This window comes from Podarcis pityusensis, assembly GCF_964106645.2.
Source record: "Podarcis pityusensis genome assembly, chromosome: 2".
NCBI lineage: Eukaryota > Metazoa > Chordata > Lepidosauria > Squamata > Lacertidae > Podarcis > Podarcis pityusensis.
In genome coordinates this window covers 110,227,979-110,253,431 of record NC_138029.1, presented here as the reverse complement: position 1 = coordinate 110,253,431, position 25,453 = coordinate 110,227,979, and the positions used below count along the sequence as shown (strand labels likewise).

At 44.7% G+C, this 25,453-nt stretch overlaps 1 protein-coding gene across 3 annotated transcripts; it reads left to right on the top strand.

Annotated features, from left to right (window-relative positions):
• The first annotated feature begins 215 nt into the window (after nucleotides 1–215).
• ATAT1 (alpha tubulin acetyltransferase 1) lies at nucleotides 216–24,990 on the top strand. Of its 3 annotated transcripts, XM_080992859.1 has the most exons (12): nucleotides 216–401; nucleotides 2,830–2,890; nucleotides 3,309–3,400; nucleotides 4,324–4,384; nucleotides 4,847–4,960; nucleotides 5,683–5,784; nucleotides 7,002–7,047; nucleotides 10,128–10,199; nucleotides 11,115–11,334; nucleotides 19,763–19,860; nucleotides 21,203–21,251; nucleotides 23,255–24,990. In XM_080992859.1, the coding sequence occupies exons 1-12, from the start codon at nucleotides 292–294 to the stop codon at nucleotides 23,607–23,609; spliced, it is 1,380 nt and encodes a 459-aa protein (XP_080848985.1). In that variant the 5' UTR covers nucleotides 216–291; the 3' UTR covers nucleotides 23,610–24,990. The 3 variants fall into 3 exon arrangements, with proteins under 3 accessions (XP_080848985.1, XP_080848987.1, XP_080848986.1); XM_080992861.1 differs by lacking the exons at nucleotides 19,763–19,860; nucleotides 23,255–24,990 and having other exon boundaries at nucleotides 219–401; nucleotides 21,203–21,221; XM_080992860.1 differs by lacking the exons at nucleotides 19,763–19,860; nucleotides 21,203–21,251; nucleotides 23,255–24,990 and adding an exon at nucleotides 13,601–19,000 and having other exon boundaries at nucleotides 220–401.
• Nucleotides 24,991–25,453: the final 463 nt, after the last annotated feature.

Sequence of the window (25,453 nt, the reverse complement as noted above, 5' to 3'; positions counted from 1 at the left end):
GCTGGACATCAAGGGCGAGGCTGAACATCTAAAGGGAAAGTGCGTTGTAAACGTGGCAACGGAGGCAGGTTCCCCCACTGGCGGGCCTTCGAGTCTAGACGCCCGGCGGCGGGCGAGGAAGGCGGCGGTTGCCAGGGGCCGTCCGGTTGCTAGGGTGAGCCTGGCAACGGAGGCGCCGGCAGCAGGCCCGGTCGCTAGGGGCGGGGCCGGCCGCGCGCGCGCCGCGTCGCTCAGAGGCGTGAGTCGGCGCGACCGGGGCGGCAGAGAGAAAAGGACCCGGATGCCGGGGCTATGGAGTTCCCCTTCGACGTGGACGCGCTCTTCGCGGAGCGGATTACGACGGTGGATCAACACTTGCGGCCGTCGGGACGGAGGGGGGCCGGCTTCGCCACGACCCACAGGTAACCATGGCAGCGGCACGGGCTTTGGGTGGGCCTGCCATGCCCCCCCGCCCCCCTCGCCTATGGGGCTCGTTTCGCCCCGCGAAAACAGCGTAGGGCGGCGGTCCGCCCCCCTCAGTTGCGCCTCAGTACCGCGGGGAGGCGCTCTCCTTGCGCGCCCGTGACGCCCTCAGGAGCCGCTCCTGGCGGCTGTTCCCACGCCCATCTATTGTCTCAGGCGCGGGGCATGCTGGGTAATTGATAGCCCTGGCTGCTTCTCACCTCTTTCCCCTGGGAATGAGGGTGTCAACCTTTATGTACCGTATGTAGGTATACATTTTGACACCCTGGTTCCTGACTCAGAAGTCAATGCCGCGGGGCTTTACTCCCAGACATGTGACCTTAGGCATGAATGTTCCTGCTCTTTCCCTCTTTGTTTACATGCAAACATCTGTGCCCAACTTTTTATTCAAGGAATTCCGGCTGTTCAGACGTGGTTCTCTCTCTCCCTCCTGCTCCCCCCACCCCGTCACTACCTGTTATTTCCATTTCTCCCCTCCCACAACAACCCCGTGAGGTAGGTTAGGCTGAAGATAGCGACTTGCCCAAGGTCACCTAGCCGAAAAGAGATTCGAATCCTAGCCTCACGTTCGCATATGTGTTTTGGGAATAAAGTAGGGGTTAGCCCATGTTTGTGACACTTGAAGTGGATGGGTAGATACAGAAATAATAAATGGTTTACAGGTCCATTGCTCCATGGCTGCATGTTAGCATAGACGCCTGGTGTTTGTTTGTTTGTTTTTTGTTTGTTTTTTTGGGTTTTTTTTGTTAATGACGATTAAGACATTTATACAAATTGAAGAAAGTTAACATAAACCTAAGCTTTGTTGGGTAACATTCAACATGTCAATATTCAACACTGTCGTAGCCTGAGCTCACCTTGTAAGGGTGTTTTGAAGATTGTCGCATATAAGATGCTACTACTGTTTTGAAGATGATAGTATAGAATATTATAAATTAAAATGGTTAATAGTGAGGTTTAAATGGTATCGGCCTACTTCAGAGCATGATTTATAGTTCTCTGTTTGACCATGAACAGTCTTAAAGTGAAGTAGCTAACAGTTTTACCTGCCCAGCCTGGGATAGCATATTTAAAATTAGCTAGAGCTGCCATCCTGAGAATGGTGGCTAATCTACTTCAATCTATTGTCTTAGAACAATGATCCCTGTTGCTGTATGTGCTTTGCAGGGGGTTTATTTTTGCTCTATAAGTCTGCACAGAAAAGATGTAACAGTTTCCTGTGGCAGATACTGTCCCTGCATTCCTGTTGTCTTACAGCAGTGCCTCTCAGGCATTATATCTGTAGGGAATCCTTTATGCATCGACATGTTTGCTCAGGAGCTTCTGTGTGCTATCTTTGTACAGTAGGCTAGCTTCTTCTACACACTGACACACCCCTCCCCATCCTCCATCCAGGCACCCAATAGACATTATCAGTGTTCAATGAAGCATTCTAGCCTGTCAAAAACACATGAAGATGTGAAGTGGGGCTGATGAGGGCTGTGACCTGGTGAGAGTCCTGAGGGCCAGGGTACCCTACCCTGATGTAGGGTTCTTGTTAGGTGTTTGAGGTTCCACAGTTGCCCCTTCATAATGGAGGTGGTGATCTAGTATGTATTTTGAGCTATCTTACAGGGGGAGCATTGCAAAGGCCAATAAGTAACGGTGATCAAGTTGCCTTTCATGGAAGCTTGTCTGCTGTTACTTGGATGAACCCCTTAAGAAGTTTCCAAGGAAGCCTAGAATTTCTCAGAACAGAGTCTGAAAACCATGGTCTTGAAGCGTTAAAAATAAATTGTTCAATATGGGCAATGACGGTTTACATTAGCATCATTCCTTCCATCCATCCACCCACAGTGTATAGCAGTGAGATGCCCCATTGCTTTAGGATTACCTGGTTGCATGGATGGGGTACCTTTTGTTGACTAATCTCTTGTCCTTTTGCTTTTGTCAGCAACAACAGGAGAGGGCTGTTAGCTTCATATGCTGCTTGTGGTATTCCCAGAAACACGAATTGGCTACTGAGGGAAAAAGGATGCTTTACTAGATGGACCTCTGGTCTGATCCAGCAGCAGTCTTCTTCTGCTTAGCGTCCTGGATGGATCTTTATTAGGCAGCCTTAAACCATTTCCAAAATTTATCTCTGTTCTGAGTTGCTATTTTTCCTAATGTGCTTGGTCAATTCCAGCAACCTCCTATTATGTCTTTCTGTCCCGAGGTATGACATTGCAGAAGCTGCCCGGTACTATGCTGCCTCCAACATGTCAAACATTCCTCTCCTCCTTCAAGGATTTGGACCATTTCCTGTTCTAGGTTTCTATTCTGATTAGATTATTCAGGCTCTCAACCTAGTTGCTTCTCTTTCTCTCTCTTTTTCTTCATGGCCAGGGTGGATCACCAGCAGCAGCTCATGAGGATCATAGATGAGATGGGCAGGGCCTCTGCCAAGGTGGGTCAGGGTTTTCATCTGGAGGGTTTAAAGGGCCACAGAATAGATTATAGTTTCTGGGTAAACAGGAGGATGTGTGTGAAGCCAGGTTGCCTATCTCTTGTAAGCCTCAGCCAATTCACTTAAAACTGTAACTAAAACAAAAATAACTGTGGAGCAGAAGTGGGTGGGTGGGAGAAACCGTTCCATTGAAAATGACTCATCTACTAAATGCCTGGACAAAAGCACAGGTGAAGCAGCTGTGTTTGGCTTTGTAAGTCTTAAGTTGCTCTGGCCTGGGAGATGCACTGTCGCGCAGTGTAGTTCGGCCTAAGGGATATAAGCTCTAGTTCAGATATCAGTTTGTTCAGTTGCCCTTCCAAGTCTTTTTTTTTAAAGTCTTCTTGAGTTAGTGAAACTTGAAACTTTTTGGTTTCAGGCCCAGAATCTGCCAACTCCAATCACCAGCGCCTCACGAATGCAAACCAACCGCCATGTTCTCTACATTCTGAAGGACAGTGAAGCAAAAACGTGAGTGTGGCTGCGACTGAGGGGCTGGAGTCTTAAGGGTCCAGTCCTTTGCATGGCTACTCAGTAGTAAATCCCACTGAGTTCAGTGGGACAGGTAAGTGTGCATAGGATTGCAGCCCAAGCCATTTCTGTGGGAACATCTTGGGATGCAGCAAGAAAAGACTTTCTTGTTCTGAACCATACACAGGAACTCTACACAATCTGCTTAGCCATAGCAACCATAGAAATATTTTTCAGGGATTTGCAGAATCCTTGAAATATCAGAGTTCCCCCTCCTTTTTTATTGTGTGGGTGGGGAGATCTTGCCCTGTTTCCTTCAGCACAGTTGCTTGTCCCTCACAGTTGCTAGTTCCATGTATTCCTGTGTCTGTGTGCTTCTTTCCCTCTGTCTGTGACATTCTTGACCAAAAATCCTTTGCTCTTGGAATAGCATACATTTTCCTGATTTGCATAAATTATTATGATTCTGGAATCTGAAAAGCAAAAAAAAAAGGTCTCTATTTAATAATGCTATACACTTTCCTCTTGCTACTGCTAATCATCTAGCCTCTAGTTCAAGGATGAGGACACTTTGGCCCTCTAGATTTTTGTTGGCCTCTAACTTCCGTCAGCCTCAGTAATTATGGCCAGTGGTCAGGGCTGATGGGAGCAGTAGTCAAAAACATCTGGCAAGCACCAGGTTAGGGAAGACTGATAGTCTACCTTGGGCCCCTTATCTCAATTTTATACAGCAGGTTTTATCACTTGCCCTAAAAGTGTAAATAAGCAGGTGTTTTGCAAACAATATTTTGGCTCTAAGTAACTGTAGATCCCGTCAGGAATAAATACATTACAGTAATAAATGATAGCCCTCCTCTGCCTCAGTGGCCCATTGTTCATACATCTCTAACTAATGGTTTGTATCTTTTCTTCATTGCTACCAGGGCTGGGAAAGGAGTCATAATTGGCTTCCTCAAGGTGGGATACAAGAAACTCTTTGTACTGGTAAGTTGCAATGGGAAGTTGCCTTTATGTGCAGAGCAGTTGTCTCTGGTGCAAAAGGGTCATTGGTACCAAACAGGACTAAGACTATCCTCTTCCTTAAAGAATCATGGTCGATGGTATCAAAGGCCACAGAGAGATCTAGCAGAACTAGGTGGGGACAACTGCCTCCCTTCTTTATAATATCCATGAAGTTAGCTGACATTTGTATGTATTGGAGGTAGAAGGAAGGAAGATCTTTAAAATGAAAGTGCTAGCAATATATCGTGTTGCATGCTAGGTCAAAACATGGGGCCTGAATTTCAGAAATGTAAGTGTAAGCTAGCATGTATTGGTATAAGTGGCTCAGATATTTTAGCTCTGTTACTTATGGTGCGAGTATGAAGTGTCTGTTTTTATTCTGTGTACTCTGCTCTGTTTTTATATATAGATACACGTCTTGCAAGTCTTCCTTCTTTCTTTCAGGACCGCCACGGAGCTCACAACGAAGTGGAACCACTGTGCGTATTGGACTTTTACATTCACGAGTCCCTCCAGAGGCATGGCTATGGCAAGGAGCTCTTCCATTACATGCTACAGGTGTGCCTCTGCATATTCTCTCTCTTTCTCTGTCTCTGTCTCTCCCCCACCCCTGTAATATCCTGGCTGGGTCACATATCCCTATATTCAGTGTGCCCACTTCCTACATTTAAAGGCTCAATCCCCTTCACAGTGAATCAGTCTGTGTGGAGATTTCATTCCTGACCACAGATAAGGTGATCAGTTAGACAACAGACATGAAATACACTTTCTCCACAGAGTCCTCTCCAGGGGATATTTTATCTGTCTGAGAACGCATACCATCCAATGTGCAATGCTTATTTGTGGCCGTTGTGGTTTCTATGGCCCTGGAGCTATTCTCAGTTCATTTTAATTTTAGCTGTATGGAACCAGTGCAGATGGTTATCCCAATAGGCATTAATTAATTCACGTAGCCAGGCTGACCTGGATGGGGTTGGAATAAACTCTTGGGATCCACTGTTTAACATTCTTGCCCTGTGGGTTGCTTCACAGCCTTAGCAAGCTGGTTGCACCTCTCTTCTGTAAATAACAGGAGCTGCTGTTGGGAGTGTTGCTTTGGTTTTGTTGATATCTTTTCACCCGTCCTCCCTGTTATTGAACCTTTCAGGGTTCATAGAAACTTGCTGCTGGCCCCGCGACTGATGCTTTAGATCCAGCTCCTAAATTGCACCCCTTCTTTTGAGGTGGAAGCTGTAGTCCCCAACCTTTATCTTCACTTCTCTCTGTCTCCCCTCCCTCAGCAAGAGCGAATGGAGCCTCACAAACTGGCTGTGGATCGCCCCTCAGAGAAGCTGCTCTGCTTTCTCCGGAAACACTATAATCTTTGTGACACTATTCCCCAGGTGAGCTGGTCTCTTTGTGATGGGAAGCCAGAACGGAAGAAAGCAACAGCAATTCCTTCACCTTTTGACTTATTTTATTATTTGTTTCATAAAATTTATACACCACTTGGTGGTGGTTTTTTTAAATAAAAAATCACCCTCAAGGCAGTTTGATAGCTAATGCAATAATACTTTGTTCACTTGAGTTCGTGTCCATCATCTCTGAAAGTATTCATTTTTAAGCTTGCACAGACTGTGGGGCAAGAAGTGAATGGCTCCAGAGAAGTTGGGAATAGCTGTGTGTTGTGCAGGAAGCAAAGAATAAAATGGATTTTGAATGCTCTCTTATTCTACCTGGCACATCCTCTCAGAGCCACTTGGATCTCCCAAACGATCTTCCGTCTAGGCAGCTTACAGCCCCATAGCAGCAAAAGTGTATCTTGCGTCTTGACTGTTCTCTGGGTTGCCCAGAGGTGGTTCTGAGATGCCACACTTTAGTGGAACTGCACACTGGTAAATGTGCCGTGAACCAGGCTGGGAGCTGGTCCTGGTGTCAGTAGCTTAAGCATCACAGAGGAGGGATGTAGGATGCTGCACAGGTCCTTATACCACACAGCAGACACTCTAGCCTTGTAGTGGGGAACGTACGGCACTCCAGCATTGTTGGGCTCCAACTCCCACCAACCCCAGCAAGCATGGTTAATGGCCAAGAGTGATGGATGCTGTAGTCTGACAGTGTCTGGAAGGCCAGAGGTTCCTTCTCTCTGCTCTGCCCTGTTCTCCTGAAGACTTTGTGCTCAAAAACTACTGGGAATCTTTGATTGATTGTATTTAAAGGGAATAGTAAGTAGCCGTCAGTACGATCTTGTTTCATTGCCTGTTTCCAAGTATATTGTAATAAGTGTTTTGCTAATGATTAATTGAATGATAGTTTGATGTTTTGCGTGTGCATATTGCAGTTTCATATGTTATTTTTATGACCTGTCACCATGTAGTAAAAGGCTTATAAATTGCACAAACCAAGATTCAAAGCATTTGCTCTGCTACTAAGCCCCTACCCTTAAGAGTTGTATTTCCCCCCCCCCTGAAGCAAATATGCAGACCAGCAGCAAAAAAGAGGGTGAGCGGGGAGGTAACTGTAGGGAGCCCTACAAATGTGTTTCACAAGAAGCTTGGAACAGTGGGGTAGGTTTGGTTTGCTGGCTCATTTTTTTAAAATCTCATTTTTCTTCTTTCAGGTGAACAACTTTGTGATTTTCCAGGGCTTTTTCAGCCACCACCATGGTGAGTCAGTGGCATAAATATTGCTATGTCCTTTTGCTTTGATTCTGCATGTGATTAAGAGTGGGGGGCTGCTCATGAGAAGGGTTAGAAGAGGCAAACGGTATAGAAGCTTCTTCACTTTTTTAAAAAAAGATCTCTCTCAACACAGGCTGGCTTCTGAGCATTTTGCGTGTCAGTTACCTTTGCCACCTCCTGATGGATACTAAATGTTTGCAGCTTGTGATGTTGAGGATTCCAAAATCTATGGTAGAATTCAGTGTTTGCGTTGTGCACAATGACCTGACGGTTTACACAAGCACATGACTGACCATGGGATTCTGTTTCCCACACTTGAGCTGAATAATGGAAAGACTTTATTCTGTGCCTGTAATGAAGTTAAAATGGAACCCTCAAGCAATAGATGGTTATTCTGGGTCCAAATAGCCAGAATGTCCAAGTCATGAAAGGCTTCAGAAGTATGGATGCTGTTTTGGTCCAAAATAAAAGCAAGGCCTATCAAGTTGAGCATCCTATTTCCCACAGTAGTCAACCAAATGCCCAAGGGACGCTCAGAAGCAAGACCTGAGTGCAACCCCGACTTGTGGTTCCCAGCAGCTGATATTTGGAAGGATATTGCATTCTACTGTAAAGTAGAGCTATAACCATCATGGCTATTAGCCACTGATAGCCTTCCTCCCTGATGAATTTGTATAAGCCAGACATTACTGCATCTTGTGTATTGAATTCCATACACGGTTAGTCATCCACTGTGTGATGAAGTTCTTTCTTTTCTCTGTCCTGGGGATGGATGTCCCCAGATTCTAGTATAATGAGAGAGGGATAAAAGCTTCCCATTTTGTCTACACCATGTACAATGTTATCCTTTTCCCCAAGACTGGCAGTCAGGGCCTTGCAGAGCCAGGCAGAGGCCCGGGCCAGGTAGATAATGTGCCCCTCCCTTTTTTTTACCCTGGGGATGACTGAAGTCTTATAAATAAATAAGTAAGTATATACAGTGGTACCTCGCAAGACGAATGCCTCGCAAGACAAAAAACTCGCTAGACGAAAGGGTTTTTTGTTTTTTGAGCTGCTTTGCAAGACGATTTTCCCTATGGGCTTGCTTCGCAAGACGGAAACGTCTTGCAAGTTTGTTTCCTTTTTCTTAACACCGTTAATACAGTTGCGACTTGACTTCGAGGAGCAACTCATAGAACGCGGTGTGGTAGCCTTTTTTGAGGTTTTTAAAGACTTTGGTGATTTTTGAAGCTTTTCCAAAACTTTCCCGACACCGTGCTTCGCAAGACGAAAAAAATCGCAAGACGACAAAACTCGCAGAACGAATGAATTTCGTCTTGCGAGGCACCACTGTAAATAATTATCACAAAAGTTATGCTGACAAATAATTTTATTTCAAGGCTTGAACCGTATCTGCGTATAAAGACAAAATGGAAAATATATATACAATACTGTAGTGCTTTTAAAAAATATGCTGACCGAGGCCCCCTTTGGAATCGGAGGCCCCGGACCAAGTGGCTCATATGGCCCCCACTCTGTCTGGGCCTGCTGGCAGCTCCAAAAACTGAAGTCTTTCTTTACATTAGTAAGAATCCTACACCATGGATTTATACAAGGGTGAAGGGGGGTGCAGTGGGTGCAGGTTTGCGCCGGCTGTCACCACTGAGGGGCATGACAAAGTGTCGGGTGGCACTCACCGTGGGGCCTGCAGTGCGCCCGAGCCACGTGTCTCTTGCCCAAACGGTCTGCCTGCTGCCTTCCCCCCCCCAGCTGTAGGGTGGCTGAGTGGGAGGAGGCAGGCAGACTCCGGAGGCCCAGCGGTTCGCCCCGCTCCACCCCTGGGCCCGCCACCCCAGGCGCCCAAACGGCTTCCTCCGCCACCACAGGATTTATATTAGTGGCGTTGATGGGGGTTTGAGAGTAATAATTTCAAGCTAAGCTTAAGTGTAGAACAAGTATACCACATCCGGTTGGCTGTGATTCAGCATCTGCCAAGAATCTGAAAATGGAATGGCAATTATGCTAATTAAACACAGAGAAAAGGAAGTGAGGGCCCTCTGTCTAATGACAGATTTCCAGCGTTGTTCCTGGAATTTCCTGAATAGATTGCCTACACATGCTTTTGCTCGTCGGCTAGATCTTTGAATACAATTAAGGGACTGTTCCTATTGCATGCCTTAACTACCATTCATGAAATCATGTTCTTCTAGGTTAATTCTTAGATGATCACCCACACAGTTTAGAACTGCCATTCATTTGGTTGCTCAGAAAATGCTCTTAAAATCCCTACTCCCATTTCCGGGTTACTGTGGAATGGTGTCAGATGGCAAGCTCTGTTTTCCATGAACAGCTCGCTCATTGTGAGAGTTCTGGGGGAAGCACGTGGGCACCTTGCACCCCCGAGGAAGCCCAAAAGGGGGTTTTTTTGGTTCAAAGGGGTCCAGCAGCACAATTCTGATTCTTGTCCCGCTCTCCATTCTGAAAGGAGCTGTGGGGGTGAGATGGAGCCGAAAGCACCAAGCTCCACAACAAGAAGCCTCAAGCTCCATGCATCAAAGCAGTAACTTTTCCAAAACTTTAAAGCCTAGAATTAATTAACTACCAAGAGGATAATAAACTGTTTATTTAAATTGAAATTAATTCGGCAAACATTAGGGGTATAAAAAGGAGGTCCACCCTGGATGTGTTCTTTTAAATCTATGAGGGAAATAATTAAATGATACTCTTTTTTAACCTACTAATAATCAACTTCTATGAGGGCAATTGGTCCGATGAGATGAACTAGAGTTTATTGACCTCCTCTTTGTGAATATAAGAATTAAAACATACTTTGATAAATTGCACTGGCTTTGCTGGACTTATTCTTCTATTTTCATCTTATTTCTATTTTTTCCCTTTTTTATTATATACCTCCCAGTATTGAACTATTTTGATTATTAAGGGATCTTCCTCACAATTGCTTCTTGTGTTTGGAATAAGATTTTATTTTATTTATTTTATATGAGAGAAAATGTTTTTATGTGATTAACTGATTTTCCCTTCCTCCTCAAAAGCATACTCATCTTTCTCTCTCCCTCTCCTCGCAGCTCCAGTGAGAAAGTTGCCTCAAAAGCGTCATGAGGGGGAGATAAAACCATATTCTTCATCAGACCGAGAGTGTAAGAGATTAATAACTGAAGCTGCTTCTGGACTGGGAAGTGGGTTTAACCGGTTCTCTTTTTGGTGGGAGCGTTGCAAATCAGCCTCCAGATTGAGGGGGCAAGTTGTGAATGACACCAGGACAAGAGAACCCATTTCGTGTTGTTTCCCAGGGTAGGATGGAGACCAGCTGACTTCATGAAGCAGAGGAATGTGCATATTATGTGTTCGTGGTTCTGTGATACTTGTTGCAGTTAGGTCACTAGGCCCCATCTAGGATACGGCAGCTGTTTGATTTAGGAGAGTAGGAGAAGCGGCAAGTCAGTTTTGAAATCCGAGACAGACTTCAGTAGAAGAGTCTACAGATGGGTTCCTCAACCTTGTCCCTCCAGATGTTTTTGGCCTACAACTCCCATCATCCCTAGCTAGCAGGACCAGTGGTCAGGGATGTTGGGAATTGTAGTCTCAAAACATCTGGAGGGCCGAGGTTGAGGAAGCCTGGTCTACATTCCATCCAAGCTTGGAAATGAGTGGGCATTTTTTTTTTTAGAAGAAGGGTTCCCTTGTTTAGGAAGTGAGCTACAAGATCCCGGGGCTCAGCCACCACTTTTCAGAATGTGCCAGTTCCAAACTGGTCCCCTGACAGGCTGTCAGGGAAACATTGCATAAAGAAGAAAATGCTCAAACTTTGTCCTACCTGGCCTTCCATAAGTAAGGATGCAGCTATTTTTGAGCTTCCCGTAGTGCAGTGCAAGTGGGAGAAAAAGCAAGGTAATTCTCTGGGTCTTTGGCCTTTCAGCAAGTGAGAAGTTGAAGGTGATGGTGATGTTGTGGCTTTTAAGGGACCCAGAGTGGCTGCCTTTTTGAATAGCATACCTTGGGCCTCTCTAGGAACTGGAGGACTGAACCTTTTTTTTATATGTCCCCACAAATAGTCCTGAAGGAAGAAGTTGAACCACCCTGGCCCTTCAACCAGTCTCGCTCACTGACCCGCTCCAGCAGTCTGGGGAACTCCCCAGTGCGAGGCTGCCTCAAGCCTTTCCTCAATGAGCAGGAGCTGCTGAAGAACTTGCGCCTCTGCCCTCCCCACTCGACTGCCCACCATCTGATGAATGGTGAGCCCGGAGACCCAGCTTCACAGAGGCGGAGAACCAGGTACAGCTGGAGATGTGGGGTATCTGAAAATCTTGCAGTAGCTGGGAAAGAATGCTCTCTCTCTGTGTGTGTGTATGTGTGGAATAGAATATTGTTTCTGTTGAGCTTGGGAAGTAGTCAGTCCTTAAGGATCTCTGAATCAAAACACCAGCAGGCATTTCATTTCCAAATGACTTCAGATTCTGGTTTTTTTTGTCTTGTCACACTGGAGCCTTGTTATCAGAAAAGTCTGTTTCCTGAACTTAAGTAGTTCAAACTATGCATCCAGGCATTCTAAGTCCTTGACGAGAAAAACTGAATTCTGCTGCCCGTAAAAAAATATTACAAAATGAAATGATTTGTGTAATTTGGCTTACTTTTACAGATTTCATTCTGACTTTACTTTCCTGTATCAGTAAAATTTTAATGTCTGATGTTTTTCAATTTTTTTTATATATGCTGTAAGCCACCTAGAGTGGCTGGGGAAGCCCAGCCGGATGGGCGTGCTGTAAATAATTATAATATAATATAATATAATATAATATAATATAATATAATAATATAATATATTTTATTTTTATTATTAATAATAATAATATTAATAATAGACAAGTGAGATGGGGAGACTACAGCTGTGCAAGGTACTGAATACCCCCACTGTAAATCAATTAAAAAAATGTCGTTCAGCAGTTCCTCTGGCTTCTGAGACTTCACCAGGCATTTCCCACTTGCCTTCAAACATATTTTCATACCCTAAGGGTTAGAATCTTGCTTTGTAAAATTACATCTGATTCTGGAGAATATTAACTATGTGCTCAGTACCCTATTTTGAAACTGTACCATCTGGAATTGGGTGGTGGGTGTTGAAATCCCTGGGATAAAGGTGTATTCTTGAGACCCTGGAAAATGCTGACTGTGTGAACAGTACAGGGAAGAAGGACGAGCGCGTTGTAGTTACTTAAACAGCTACAATGCTCTTTCTAGCTACCTCCAGTTCCACCTGGCAGTGGTTGCTAGTGTATTACGTAGGTACCTAGTTGCTACATTGTGCTTACCCTTTCCTGGACAAAGGAGTTAAAAGGCCAAGTTGGGACTAGAGACTGAGTGCCAGAGGCTGCTTGGAATCAGAGAGGGCAGTGGCAACAGCGAGCCAAGGCAAGATGGATGGGTGGAGTTCACGTGGTTGCAAATGCAACAGAGCTTCAGCAGTAAATGTGGGACTTGCACGTCTAGGGGAGGAGCAGAGATGTGCTCATTTAGGTACAGGGTTAACCTTGAGTGAGATGTGGGAAAGTACAGAAAGTGATGGCAAAGCTGAGCTGCCCTAGACATAGGAATAGAGAGGTTTGCACTTCAGTGACCCACAGACTCCCTCTCAGGATTTAATCCTTCATGTCATTCCTTGTGGCCTTGGGTGGCTAATTCCTCTATGCAATTCTGCTAGTTGGCAGAATTGGTCTTTTATCACATGCAGACCACATGAAATGGGACTGAGCGCTTGCAGTTTGTCAGTTTGCTTTGCATCTGACATGCTGAAAGGATGTTAGGTTTGAACTTGGCTCACTGAGTGCTAGATGAGATTATGTTTGATTTGTTTGTGGCTCTCGAAAGCTATAAAGCCATAAAGATGGGCCAGTTTTGCATAACTAGGCTATATTAATCTTAGGTTGTGGATATTGCTGTGCATGAAATACAATTTTTAACAGTGTATTGTACATTTTCCATGCATGCTTCTAATGCAGTTATTTAAAAAAAACTTTTTGTGGGTCTTCAATTCTAATTGTATGCACTTTCAATTCTAATGCGTCGATTCTAATTGTATGCGCTTTCACCTTGGTTCCTCAGAATAAAGAGCGCCCTGGATCATATTTATTTCACACAGCAGTTAATAGTATCTGATATGCTATAAAAGGTTTGGAGAAATATAGGCAGGGCCTCAGGAAGTTTCAGAAATCAGAGGTTCTAGAAAGGTCTTGCTGTCCTACACAGCTCTTGCCATGGCAGCATCCTCACATTCCTTCCCCCTCCTTAGTGCTTGCCATCCTCATCCTCATCCTTGCACTTAATCCAGCATCAAAAGTATAATATACCCACCATTTCCAGAGTACCATTTATCCATTAGCACTGTGTTTCTCGGAAGTGAGATGTTTTCTTCGTTATCTTAACCTGATAGATTTCCCCCAAATGGTCCGTTTGGGGGTCTAACCTCTCTTTCTTTTTTCTGTTTTCAATCCCCTCCTCTTCCCTCCCTTTCCTTTCTTCTCTTCCTCCCCCTCTCCACCACCAGCTCCCTGAATCGTGCTGAAAACAGCCATTGATCGCCGGTCTCTGCTGTGTCTACCCAGCCGTTGGGCCTCCACTTGCGTCCTTGAGTTCTTTCTAGCAGCGAAATTTGGTTTTACATCCAATTTCCTCATCCCTTCCTTTTTATAAGCTTAATGGGTAGAACCTGTAAGGATGTGGGTTTATTTATATCGTGTGCGCGTGTGTGTGTTTTTGGTCTTCAATTTTTTAATGCCAAGATTCCGGAATGCCCTTAAGGAAAGGAACCTGGCTGCTTTTTTCAAAGAGCAGCACCGGCTGCTGGGCTTTGACAAAATTCAAATTATTTATTAAGTTGGGCTTCAGCTCCAAAGCGGTGAGAGCTTACAGCCAGGAAAGTACTGGTGTCCCAAGTATACACTCTTTGACACTGTGGTCTGCTGCCTGTCGCCATACAGACCTGTCAGTCGTCTGTTGTGACCTGCCAATCATGGATCCAAAGAAGACAATGCAAGTTTACTGTAAATTATCACTTAGTTCTGTAAGATTTCACTTTTGAAAAACTGTCCACGTAGATTAAATGAATAGTCGTCGGACTGGTGACAAAACCTAACACAGTCAGGACTGGGTGTATTATTAGAAGGGATGAAAGAACCCACTTCAGATGGCAGATTTTACTTTACTATTAAAAACAAGCGAATTATTGAAATGGTTATTATAGTCTTACCACCATGAGGCAGGTACGGTTTTGGATTTACAGTGTTAGGCGCTACCTGGCCAGCCGTCTCTGAGTTTTAGATTGGAGAGAGACAGTTGTAACCAGAGCCTCTGAAAGAGGCATCAGCCTGGGGTGCAGGCACATCCTGCTGTTATCTCTGGTAAACAGAGTTTGCATTATTATTATTATTATTATTATTATTATTACTTGTAGGGCTTCAAAAGCCTGTTTCCCTTTACATGGGATCCACTGCTTTTAGCAGAGCCCAAGTCAGAGAAGGTGTCTGATGGCTTCATATTATTAAAATTGGGGCCCGTGATATTTCTCTTGCACGTTTGGCTAGTCAGTAGGAATCCCTCCCACTTTCATCCTGGATTTTGACAAAGTGCTCTGATCCCTGAAAAACGTACGGTATAGCGTGTTTGTTTTAGTTTTTTTTCAGTAGCGGTCAGGCTCCCTGTCGCGTTTGGTGCATTTTGTATCCATGTGTTATGAATGGCAGAGATTGATATATGGACAGGCCGGAAGAATGATTTAACTTTAACAGTGATAAATGGGCAGGCTATGAGCTGCTGTAAACTTTCTTGCAAGGCTGAACTAGTGGTCAGGTATTAGGGGTCTCTATGAAACCCCTAAAAACTCCCTTATCTGCCCTCACACAGACCCCGCCATGCATAGTCCCTTACTCTGAAGGAGTGTCCTATTTCTCCCTCGCCCTTGCCGTTATGCACCTCAGCCACTTTCTAGATACTTGTTACCTTGGAGGGAGTGGCTGAGACATTAAATCGGGCTACAGTGTGTTCTGTTTTAGGGTATGCATAGATGGAACCAATGGAGCAGCCTTGTACCGAGCCAGACCATTGGTCCATCTGGTCCAGCACAGTCTAATTTGACTGGCAAAAAGGAGTTTTTCCTGCTATCTGACACCCTTGACCCAGAGATGCTAGGTCAGAGGTGGGGATGTTGCTGGACTCCTAAATCCATTATCCCTGACCGTTGGCCATATCTGCTTATGGGTGCTGGGAGCCTGACAACATCTGGAGGTGCCACAGCTTCCCCACCATAAGAGCACAAGAAGACCCTGCTGGATCATACCAATGCCCCATCTAGTCAAGCATCCTGTTCTCACAGTGGCCAACCAGATGGGGAAACCCACAGGCAGGACCTGAGCACTCATGTAGTTTCCAGCAACTAGTATTCAGAAGGATTGTGCCTGGGACCACCTGTCTGCCTGCAAAGCTGGGGCTCTGCTTTTCCAAAGTAGGCCTGGGAAAGTTCCCCTGGTGCATCCCTCTAAAGCAGAGTTGAGCCCAGCAAAGGCCACAGCTGCTCTTGGTGAAATCCACCTAGTCCTCCTTCAGTATCTCCTCCTCTCCCCCTGCCACCCCCCAGATTAACTCCTAATAAAGTTGCAACTGTAGCCAAAGGTACTTATCGAGGTTTCATTTAGTGGGGTTATGGTGGAAATGTGAGAAGAACCACAATCGTGTTTCCACGTGACCCAGTTTCCATAGAACACAACATTGATAGCAGTTTCACCCTCTCTGCCAAATTTTAAGAGAGAGGAAGAAAGAAGCTGATTTGCCCACCTTTGTCCACCTTCCTGCATTCTCCCATCTTTCTCCACTTTGTGATTTGCCAACTATGTGTTGCCTTCAGACATTCTTGTGTCTATAGCATGTTCTGCCCTGAATTCCTTTCAGAATGTCACCCCTGAGGCTGCTGATGTGTTTGGGATGTAGCGTAGAAGGACCTGGCTTTGGCAACAAAACCTACAGCGGTTGCCCCTGTCTTCACAAAGCAGGAGAGGAATCCTTACAGGGCTTTAAAATGGATACCTCAGCTGGAGAAGCAGAAGCTCTGGCCTTTATTTTCAGACTTGGGAGGTGGAGATGGACAGGTTTAGAGGACGAGAAGCGGGAAACTAGAAGTCCCTAGAATGAGAGTTGGGTCTTGCGTGCCTTGGAGGGGGGAATTGGTCTCCAGCAAGAAACTGAAAGGTGTCGGGCATGCCAGCCAGAGAATTACTATGCCAGAGAAGCAAGTGCACATATATTGAGGATAAAAGTGCCAAGGTAGCCTAAACTCTTGTGCCACGGAAAACAGCAACTTGTTTTAGCAACTTGCAAACGAGGTTGCTTAGCTATTGTAATTTAGATGTTTACTTAACCAGTAGGTGTAGTAATAATATAAGGAGCAAGGGAACTATATGGAGCTTGTGTGGTGTGGTGGATGGGGTGTTGGACTAGGATGGGGAAGACTTGGATTCAAATCCGCACTCAGCCCTGATGCTTACTGGGTGACCTTGCCCCCTCTTTCCCTCTCGGTGCCTAACCTACCTCACAGGGTTGTTGTGAGGATAAAATGGGGGCGGGGATACAGATGTCATGTGCGCTTGCCTGAGCGGCTTGGGGAAAGGGCAGGATAAAAATGTGGCCATGATTAAAGTTCAGGGGCAATGAAACTCTGCCTTTTCCCTTTGGACTCTCCTCTGGCTTCTGAGCTTTGAAATCATGGCATTGCCTGATTTCAAATCTGTCATCACACGCAGGCTCACAGATTTAATGAAAATTCATGAGACTTGGGATGCTTAACTTCAGAGCCCAATGCTACATTCCTTATGTGCTCTGAAATTGCAGAACTGTAAAGTGCCACACGCATTCCAGCATACACAGTTTGTTTTGTGCTCCTGTGACACCACATCAACAGAGAGGAGACTGTAGAGGCCAGAGACAGGGGTAGGTTGAAGCACTGCCTGCTGAGTGTGCCAATTGTCATCACCCTGTGTGGTCTGCCAATTGTATCATGTGGCAGTGTGGGCTGCCCTTGTATGCGGTTACACCTTGCATAGGTTGTGCCATCAAGTAGCATGGGCTCAGCTAAAACAGGAGACCACTTTGCTTAAGAATGTAGGAACTGCCTTGCTGCGTTGCTCCACCTAATCTTGCATTTGGTTTCTAACAGCAGCCACCTGGTTGCTCCCAGGTTTATAAGAAGATTATGCAGGAGATGGTTTTCCTACTACTCTATGTTCTCCGTAACTGGTACTTGGTGTCATTCTTGGAGTTCTGTTTTAGTTTAGCATTTCTGATAGCTTACGATACTCCTATCCTCCATGGCTGAATCTAATCTGTTCTCTCTCTCTTAAAAAAACCCCAGCCTAGTGGCTATCTAGTTCTTGGAGTATTTGGCTCGTGCTGCTTTTAAATTTGACTCTTAACAACTTGCATTTAGATCATGCCCCTGAATGATACTGAGCTTCACCAACGAGTGTTGCTATAAATGTCAGGGCTGGCCGGTGCTACCGTTAGGCAAAGGGAAGCAGCTGCCTCAGGTGGCAGAAGCTGAGAGGTGACGAGTGGCAGGGAGGTGCTGAAGAATAGAGCTGCATGTGCCAAATGGTCTGCTAATCTCTGCTGAGGATGCTGTCCCATCACCAGTAAGATTCATTTGTATGTAGAAGAAGGTGGGGGTTATGATGAGCTTGAGGCAGCAAAATGTATTGGCAGCCCTGTTTAGGGAAGCCTTTAATGTTTGATGTATTTTAATATTTTGTTGGAAGCAGCCCAGAGTTGTTGGGGAAGCCCAGCCAGATGGGCGGGGTATAAAGAATAAATTATTATTGCTATATTGGACCAGCCCTGATAATTTTACAGTGGTCCAGGGCTGGCTTTTAGTTCCGGCATCTCTCAGGTGGCTGCCATTGCCATTATAAGAGAACAAGGGAGGCGTTCATGGTGAGTTCTGGCACCTCTTTTTCTAGAAAAATAGCTTTGGCTAGGTCTGTCACTGACAGCCTTTATGGTTTTAAACAGACATAGGCAAACTCGGTCCTCCAGATGTTTTGGGACTACAATTCCCATCACCCCTGACCACTGGTCCTGTTAGCTAGGGATCATGGGAGTTGTAGTCCCAAAACATCTGGAGGGCCAAGTTTGCCTATGCCTGGTCTTTAAAAAATGGGCCCTCTAAAGTTCATACACAATAGGTTGTATCCACCTAAGTTCTACACAGAGTATACTCATTGAAATTAAGGAACCTAAGTTAATCATGTCTGTTAACTTCAGTAGGCCAGCTCTTGAGTAGGACTAGCCCTGGATACATCCCAGTATTGCTCTGTTCTCCAGATGCTGAGGCCAAATGGGGGAATGGCTCTCTTCCTCATGCCTGTTGGAAGCCATTTTTCTCTGGGAGCATCCAGCTGAAAGCTGTGACGGACCTTTGGTCAGATCTAGCATAGCAGTTTTTATGTCTTACAGCACATCCCCAGTTGCCATCTTTAGACCCCACCCTTCTCAGCTCAGTATTGCTAAACGGGGGGAAAGTGAAGCTGAGTGAGACAGCAGCCACTTGGAGATGACGTCTGTGGACAAGGCAGAAGTTTGCTTAGCGTCTTAAGCTTTTCTCTAGAATGACGTTCATGAGCCCAAGTAATGTCCCTTTTCCCTGGACACAACGAACTTTAAAAGCTGCTCAGATGTGGGGAACTCCCAATGTTGCCCCCCACCCTTTTCCTCTTTAAATTCAGATTTGGCTGCTTGAGAAGCACTGCTCCTTGAGGCTTCTTGCCTTTCCCAACCCCTTTCTCTTCTTATCAAAGCACCTGAGACTCTGAACTGCCTTTGGCTGTTGGTGTCTGGCATGGAAAATACAAAACCTTTTGTTTACATTTCAATAAAGTTTGGAATTTTTTTTTCAAAGATTCAATGCGTGGTCTTGTCTCTTTTGTTCTGCGTCCGCTGGCTTATGGAATAACTTGCAAATCCTCTCCTTTCCAGGAATTGGTGTAATATAGTAGGCAAATAGATCACTGATGTCGAACCCTGGAAACCTTGGTTCAAACCTTTCCTTTGCCTTGTGTGGATTGCTTGCCCTCCTTGAGTTAACCTACCTTATACAGGGTTGGGGTAATGAATCCAGGTAGGGGCGGAGGGTTGATATAAAGTAACGTGGTCCAAGTACAAGGGAAAGTACTGTATTTTTCACTCTATAAGACGCACCAGATCACAAGACGCACCTAGTTTTTGGAGGAGGAAAACAAGAAAAAAAAAAATTCTGAATCTCAGAAGCCAGAACAGCAAGAGGGATCGCTGTGCAGTGAAAGCAGCAATCCCTCTTGCTGTTCTGGCTTCTGTGATAGCTGCGCAGCCTGCATTCGCTCCATAAGACGCACACACATTTCCCTTTACTTTTTAGGAGGGAAAAAGTGAGTTATAGAGCAAAAAATACGGTACATTGCAATGTTGCTCACTTCTCCCCTCCAGGTACAACCTTCTGCCATATAATTCCTTTTGAATGGGGGGGGACGGACTGTGCCCCACTGGATGGATTTCATTCTGTGCATCCTCTCCCTGTGGGACATCCTTGTCCCATTGCATCCTTGCTTGGTGTTCCTGCCCTACCTGCTGCTTTCTGCTGCCGCCGCTTCATCTCCACCCTCCCGCTTGTCTTCCCCCTCCTGCCCTCCAGGACAGGCACTCTAAAGGACAGCCTCATGGCTCAGAAGTCTTCTTACAGCCGCTTCAAGAACTCTGCCCCAGCTGTGGAGCGTTCCGATAAAAGAGCAAGTGAGTGACCACTGGAGGCATAGGAGACATTTCCAGATCTATAGCCAGCTTTTTCTCAAGGGACTGAGTAGTGGGGCAAATACAGCCGTACCTTGGATTCCGAACGCCTTGGTACTTGGACGTTTTGGCTCCCGAATGCCGCAAACCCGGAAGTGAGTGTTCCGGTTTGCGAACATTCTTTGGAATCCGAACGTCCATCGCAGCTTCCGATTGGCTGCGGGAGCTTCCGGCAGCCAATCGGAAGCCGTGCCTTGGTTTCCGAACATCTTGGAAGTCGAACGGACTTCTGAAATGGATTCCATTCGACTTCTGAGGTACCACTGTACAGGTTAACCGTTTCAGCAGATCCGGAGAACCTTTGCCTCCCTCCGGATGTTACTGAACTGGAGCACCCATCAGCCCCAGCAAGCATAGCCAAGGATGATGGGAGCTGTAGTTCAGCAATGTCTGGAAGGTCAAAGGTTTCCCTACACTTGCATTACAGCACTGGGATCCTAGCCCATAAAGGACTCGCCCAGGTTGCAATCTTTACTGCATTTACCTGGGAGTCTGCCCCACTGAATTCCGTAGGAGCTACTTCTGAATAGGCACAGTTAGGATTGCGCTGTTCATGGTGGACGTTTCTATAGCACCTCTACAGTGCTTATTTAATGTTCTGCCTCATTATTATTTTCTCTAAAGTTCTGCAACTTTTCTCAGCACTGTGCAGGTATTAGCAGGTAACAGTCCCTGTCCGCAGGCTCACAATTTAATAGAGACAGTACAAAAGGCCTAGGGAGGGAAGAGGAAAGCAGGCATTGAACCTGTCTGATTCTGAGTTAGCTTCTTGGTCCACCTAGCCCTATGCTGTCTCTGGCGGGATCTTTTTCCAGCCCTCCAACCTGGATTCTTTAACTGGAGATTTCAAGGACTGACCCTGGAACTTTTCTACACCCAAAGGATGTATTCTGTAAACTGTACTAGGCTACCTGGACAAATCGTCTGGCCTGTTTGTAAGGCAGATTCCTATGTTCCTATTGGACAAAAAACAACAACACTGCCCTAGATGTTTCTTTAAAAAAGAAATACCCAAGCTGTGGTTCTCATGATTTTTGAATTACGCCCTCGATATCAAATTCTGGCCTTGTGCAAAAGCAGTCTCAACCATGTGGAACAGATTAATTGACGAAGCTCTGATTGGTTTCTTTCTAGCTATTACTTGCTAATGTTTGAGGAATTTCTGCCTAAGGGCTAGTTTTAATACAGTGTGTCTGCCTTCCATTATGAAGAATTGGGAGGGGGAGGGGTATTGTCATGTCTGTACTACTGAAATGCTGCATTTGTCTGGTTTCTTCCTATCTAGATGACTTAGAGGACCTCAGTTCACCCAGAAAGCTTCAGGAGTCAGAGAGGTACTTCTTGTTACTTTCCTGCCCCATGACTTTTCTTCCAATAAAACAACTGAAGGCACCAAAAGCTATTCTGGTTTGGTATTTTACTACGTGCAGGACCATCTAACCAAACATGCCTATGTAATTCAGCCTGCAGCAGCGCTGCAAGTATATTACAGTGCCTCCTGCTGGCACAATCCCACTTGGTAATGTTTATATAGACCAGCAGTGTGAGGCGTTCCCAAAGTAAAGGAAGGATTGAACTCTGATTAATAAGAATACACACAGAGGCTTGAACCAGCAAGACTCTGGGAAGGGTGCATATAATAATCTCTGCCTCCAGCCCCTGGCCCAGGTCGTTTTATTCACAAAAGAGCTTTTGACAGAGTGTTCGTAAGAACCAATCAGATTTCTTCTGAGCATTTCAACAAACCCCACGTGGGGACAAAGTTAAATTACAAACACTAGTTAAGCATGCATACTTTTGGTGTAAATGAATGAAAACTACAAAAGAGTGCATTCAGCAACCCCAGAGGTCATAAACAACACACATGATGAGAAGGATGGCCAGGAGGACAGTGATCATTATCACCTTTATGTGAAACCTGTTTCCTGGCCCTAAGATTAACATCCTAAGATTGACATATCAGAAAAGCTACATCAAAGAAGCTTGCCCACTATCTTTATGGCCCAGGATGCATGCCTGGCAAAGCAACTGGGCTGTGTACGTGACTTGTTAAGCAAGAGAAATGGGCAGTAGAGGAAATGGCCAGAGATGCAGAGGGTTGTGGGATTTGGTCAAAAATTATTGTCAATGAATTAAACCCAGTCAACACAATGCATTCATCGTGGACACAATGGCTTGATGCATATTTTAGAATTCCTCATAGTAATCGCACCTGACCCCACACTCTGGATATTTGCACTCCTACAGCAGTGGTTCATGGATTTTTCCCAGTGGTACCTGCAGGTGCCGGGGATTGAACCGGAGACCTTCTGCGTGCAAAGCAGATTCTCTAGCACTGAGCTATAGCTCTTCCCCACCCGCAGGAGAGAACAATCTCAATCCCTGGAGGGAAATTGTTTTCTTTCTTTCCCTCCAAACACAGTGGCCAGTCTTTCTCCCTTCTTCGCTGCTAGGAATCTTCCAGTTGTTCGCTGTGAATGTAAATAAACCAAATCCCTTTATTTCAGTGGGTCTACTCTGAGTGTGATTTAGTTAGATATTGCCCAAATACTTTTCTGCTTCTTAAACGCAACAGTGGCTAATGAAGGCTCTGAATAGGATGACAATATCAAATTTGTACTTCCAGTCTAGATGAGTTGCTTTAAAAGGACTGTGTAAAAACTGAACATGACCACCATTAGCCTTTGGATCATGTCATATGATTTATTTATTTTTTAAAGTTTTTATTTATACTTTTCAAGTTTATACATTTCATTAGTTTTACAATCAATTTAACATTTCAAACTTAGTTCCCCTCTTTCTTTGGTTCCTTAAATTTATTTTTCAATATTTTCCGCATATCCAAATTCATTTAATTTTCTCCTTTAATTATCTACTTTAAATATATACTTTTAGAAACTGCAGGTTATTACAATAACCCTGACAATGTTTTTATCTGTTTGCAATTTATCTATAAATATTCAACAAACCATTTCTATTCTTTTATTAAAAGTTTGTTATCTTGCTTTCTTATTCTTCGGTAAGTTTCGCCATTTCTGCATATTCCATAAGTTTTTGTATCCATTCTTCCTTTGCTGGGATTTCTTCTTCTTTTCACTTTGGGGCAAGTAGCATTCTTGCCACTGTAGTAGCATACATAAATAAATTGCTATACAATTTAGGTAGTTCTGTCCCTATAATTCACCAAAGAAAAGCTTCTGGTTTTCCCCCCCAAAAGTTATTTTGAACATCCTTTTCAATTCATTGTGTGCCATTTCCCAGTAAGCTTTAACCTTACTACAAGACCACCACATATGATAAAAGGGATCATGATGATGATATTTGTTTTCTCCACTAGGCTGGACAGCACCATCATCAGCCCCCCGGAACCAGCCAACCTCGGGCAGATGGGAGAGACAGCTCATCCTTCTGCAGAAGCTACACATCAGAGGATGATGGACTCCAGAACTCTTATGACTCCAAGTCCTCCAGAAAGGATTAAGGACCATTACGCTTTGACAGTCGCGAACAGCCAATCCTCCTGCGAAAACGGCCATCGCGTGGCCAGACTCTCCCCGCAGCAGAACAGAGGGTGGCACAATCTGCCCAGGAGTCCTTGGCAGATGAAACCACTTTGGACAGTAGCGGGGAGTCCCTATGAAGCCAAATGGATCCACCACAAGTATCTGTATTGCAATACCAGACCCTGGTGAGAGGAATGGCCTGCACTTGTGGCTGTAGTCTTCAGCCAAGAACAGATAATCTTGCCAATATGAGGAAGAGGACTGAATTAGCTTAGATTCCTCTCTTGCTGACATACTGACTTGGATCAACCCGTCTTACCTGGAATGTCTCCTCCCTCTGGCATTAAATTGCCAGCATTTTCCTGCTCCTTTTCCTTCTGCCCTGGATCGGACCAGCAGAAGCAGCATGCCATTCACTATATCCCTCTCACTCACCTTGATGTGGTGCCTTTCTGTTGTATTTCCTGCTAGCTCCATTCAGTTTGAAATCCTCTTTTCATCGTTTGAAACTAGCGTTTTAATGAAACTCCGTTCAATTAGGTGATCCTGCATTTGTAAACTTAAAAGGGCCTGAATTTTTACAGAATTCAGATACCGGTGCTGAAATGTGCCAGCCAAATTTTACTTGGCAAATCTTATGTGGGTTTTTGCTCCATCCCAAGAAAAATAGGAAAGCCTGAATTCAAATTTTCGGTAATTGTTTCGGTACAATGTTGGAACTTCCCACAAACTTTGAGAAGGGAAGGGCCGCTCACTTCCTTTGCCTTTGCCCTGAATATAAAGAGCGGTAGGAAGAAAACACAGGAAGGAATAAATAGCATGTGCAGGAAATCAACTTGGTCCAATTTAATCAAAAGGGGTTTAGCACTTCTGGATCCGCTTAATCTAGATTTAAACTTACCCCTTCCAATTTGGTATATTTCTCTTCCTAATTGGACTAAATATAATCTACATGAATATGGTCTTAGTAGAGCATTTAGTTCAAATTAGCCAACACTGGAGTTAAAAGTGAGTTCATACTTATTTCATTGAATGAATGCCTTACAAAATTGGCTAAGTGCACTTCCTATGCCTTTTACTTTCCTGTTCATTTTCTTATTAATGTTCTCTCATTCATTTGTTAACTTATTAATGTGTCTAGGCCAAAGCTCCTGAAGGCTTGAATAACAGAGCAAATGTTAGTATCTTTTTCCATATAGTATTCTCTTCTGGTGGTAGTGGCCACATCATTTTAAACCATTTAGGCAAACCATTATAGACTCTGGCATCTGCTTCTGCCTCCACGTTGCACCGGCTGGAAAGGAGCGCTAACTTATGCAAAGATAAGTCAGCACCTTGTCCAAACAGGGCAGGGTGAACATGAAGGGGCAAAAACATTTTAAATAGAAGCACAACCATTAGCAGTATGCATCACCTTAACTGGGCTGCTTGGAGATTAGGAAGAATTTTTAAGATCTAATGAAAACCGGGTGTTGAGCTTAAGAGACTTGATAGTGTCAACTCCTCGTGTCAGTCATTTGCACATGTACCATCATACAGAATGTGCCATTAAATATTGAATTGAACAGAACAGAAAAGTTGTTGTCTTCCCTAAGCTATGAGTGTCCTGTGCAGAATTTATGTAGATGTAGGTATAACAGGTTATTTCATATCAAGCTGTTGCTGTTGTTGAGGGTTGATCATGCAAGTATCTCTTCCAAGTTAGCACAGCATTGAAGAGCATGCATAAATTACACATTTGATGCAGTCACAGACGCCTGAAAAACATGCATGAATTAGCTTTTGCAGTCATTATTCTGGTGCAAAGATGCAATTACATCTTCCAGCTTTCTTTCCCTATTTGAACATGCGCAATTTGGGCTGCATGTCCCATACATGCAGAAAAGTTTTCTAGCACTTAAGTTTGAGCAGGCTCAAGATAGAGAGAAAGCAGAGTTCCTTGCAGCCATCATTTCCTGTTCAGATTATAAGCTTCCATATGCAGGACAAAAGCGTTGCAAGTACATGAGAAGTACCTTTTTGTTCCAGTGTGT

Excerpts from the sequence above, each read along its gene's own strand:
- ATAT1 (XM_080992859.1), top strand. The coding sequence starts at position 292 with ATGGAGTTCCCCTTCGACGTGGACGCGCTCTTCGCGGAGCGGATTACG. Across the intron at positions 5,785-7,001 it reads TTTGTGACACTATTCCCCAG|GTGAACAACTTTGTGATTTT; the intron begins GTGAGCTGGTCT and ends TTCTTCTTTCAG. Across the intron at positions 10,200-11,114 it reads TTCTTCATCAGACCGAGAGT|TCCTGAAGGAAGAAGTTGAA; the intron begins GTAAGAGATTAA and ends CCCCACAAATAG.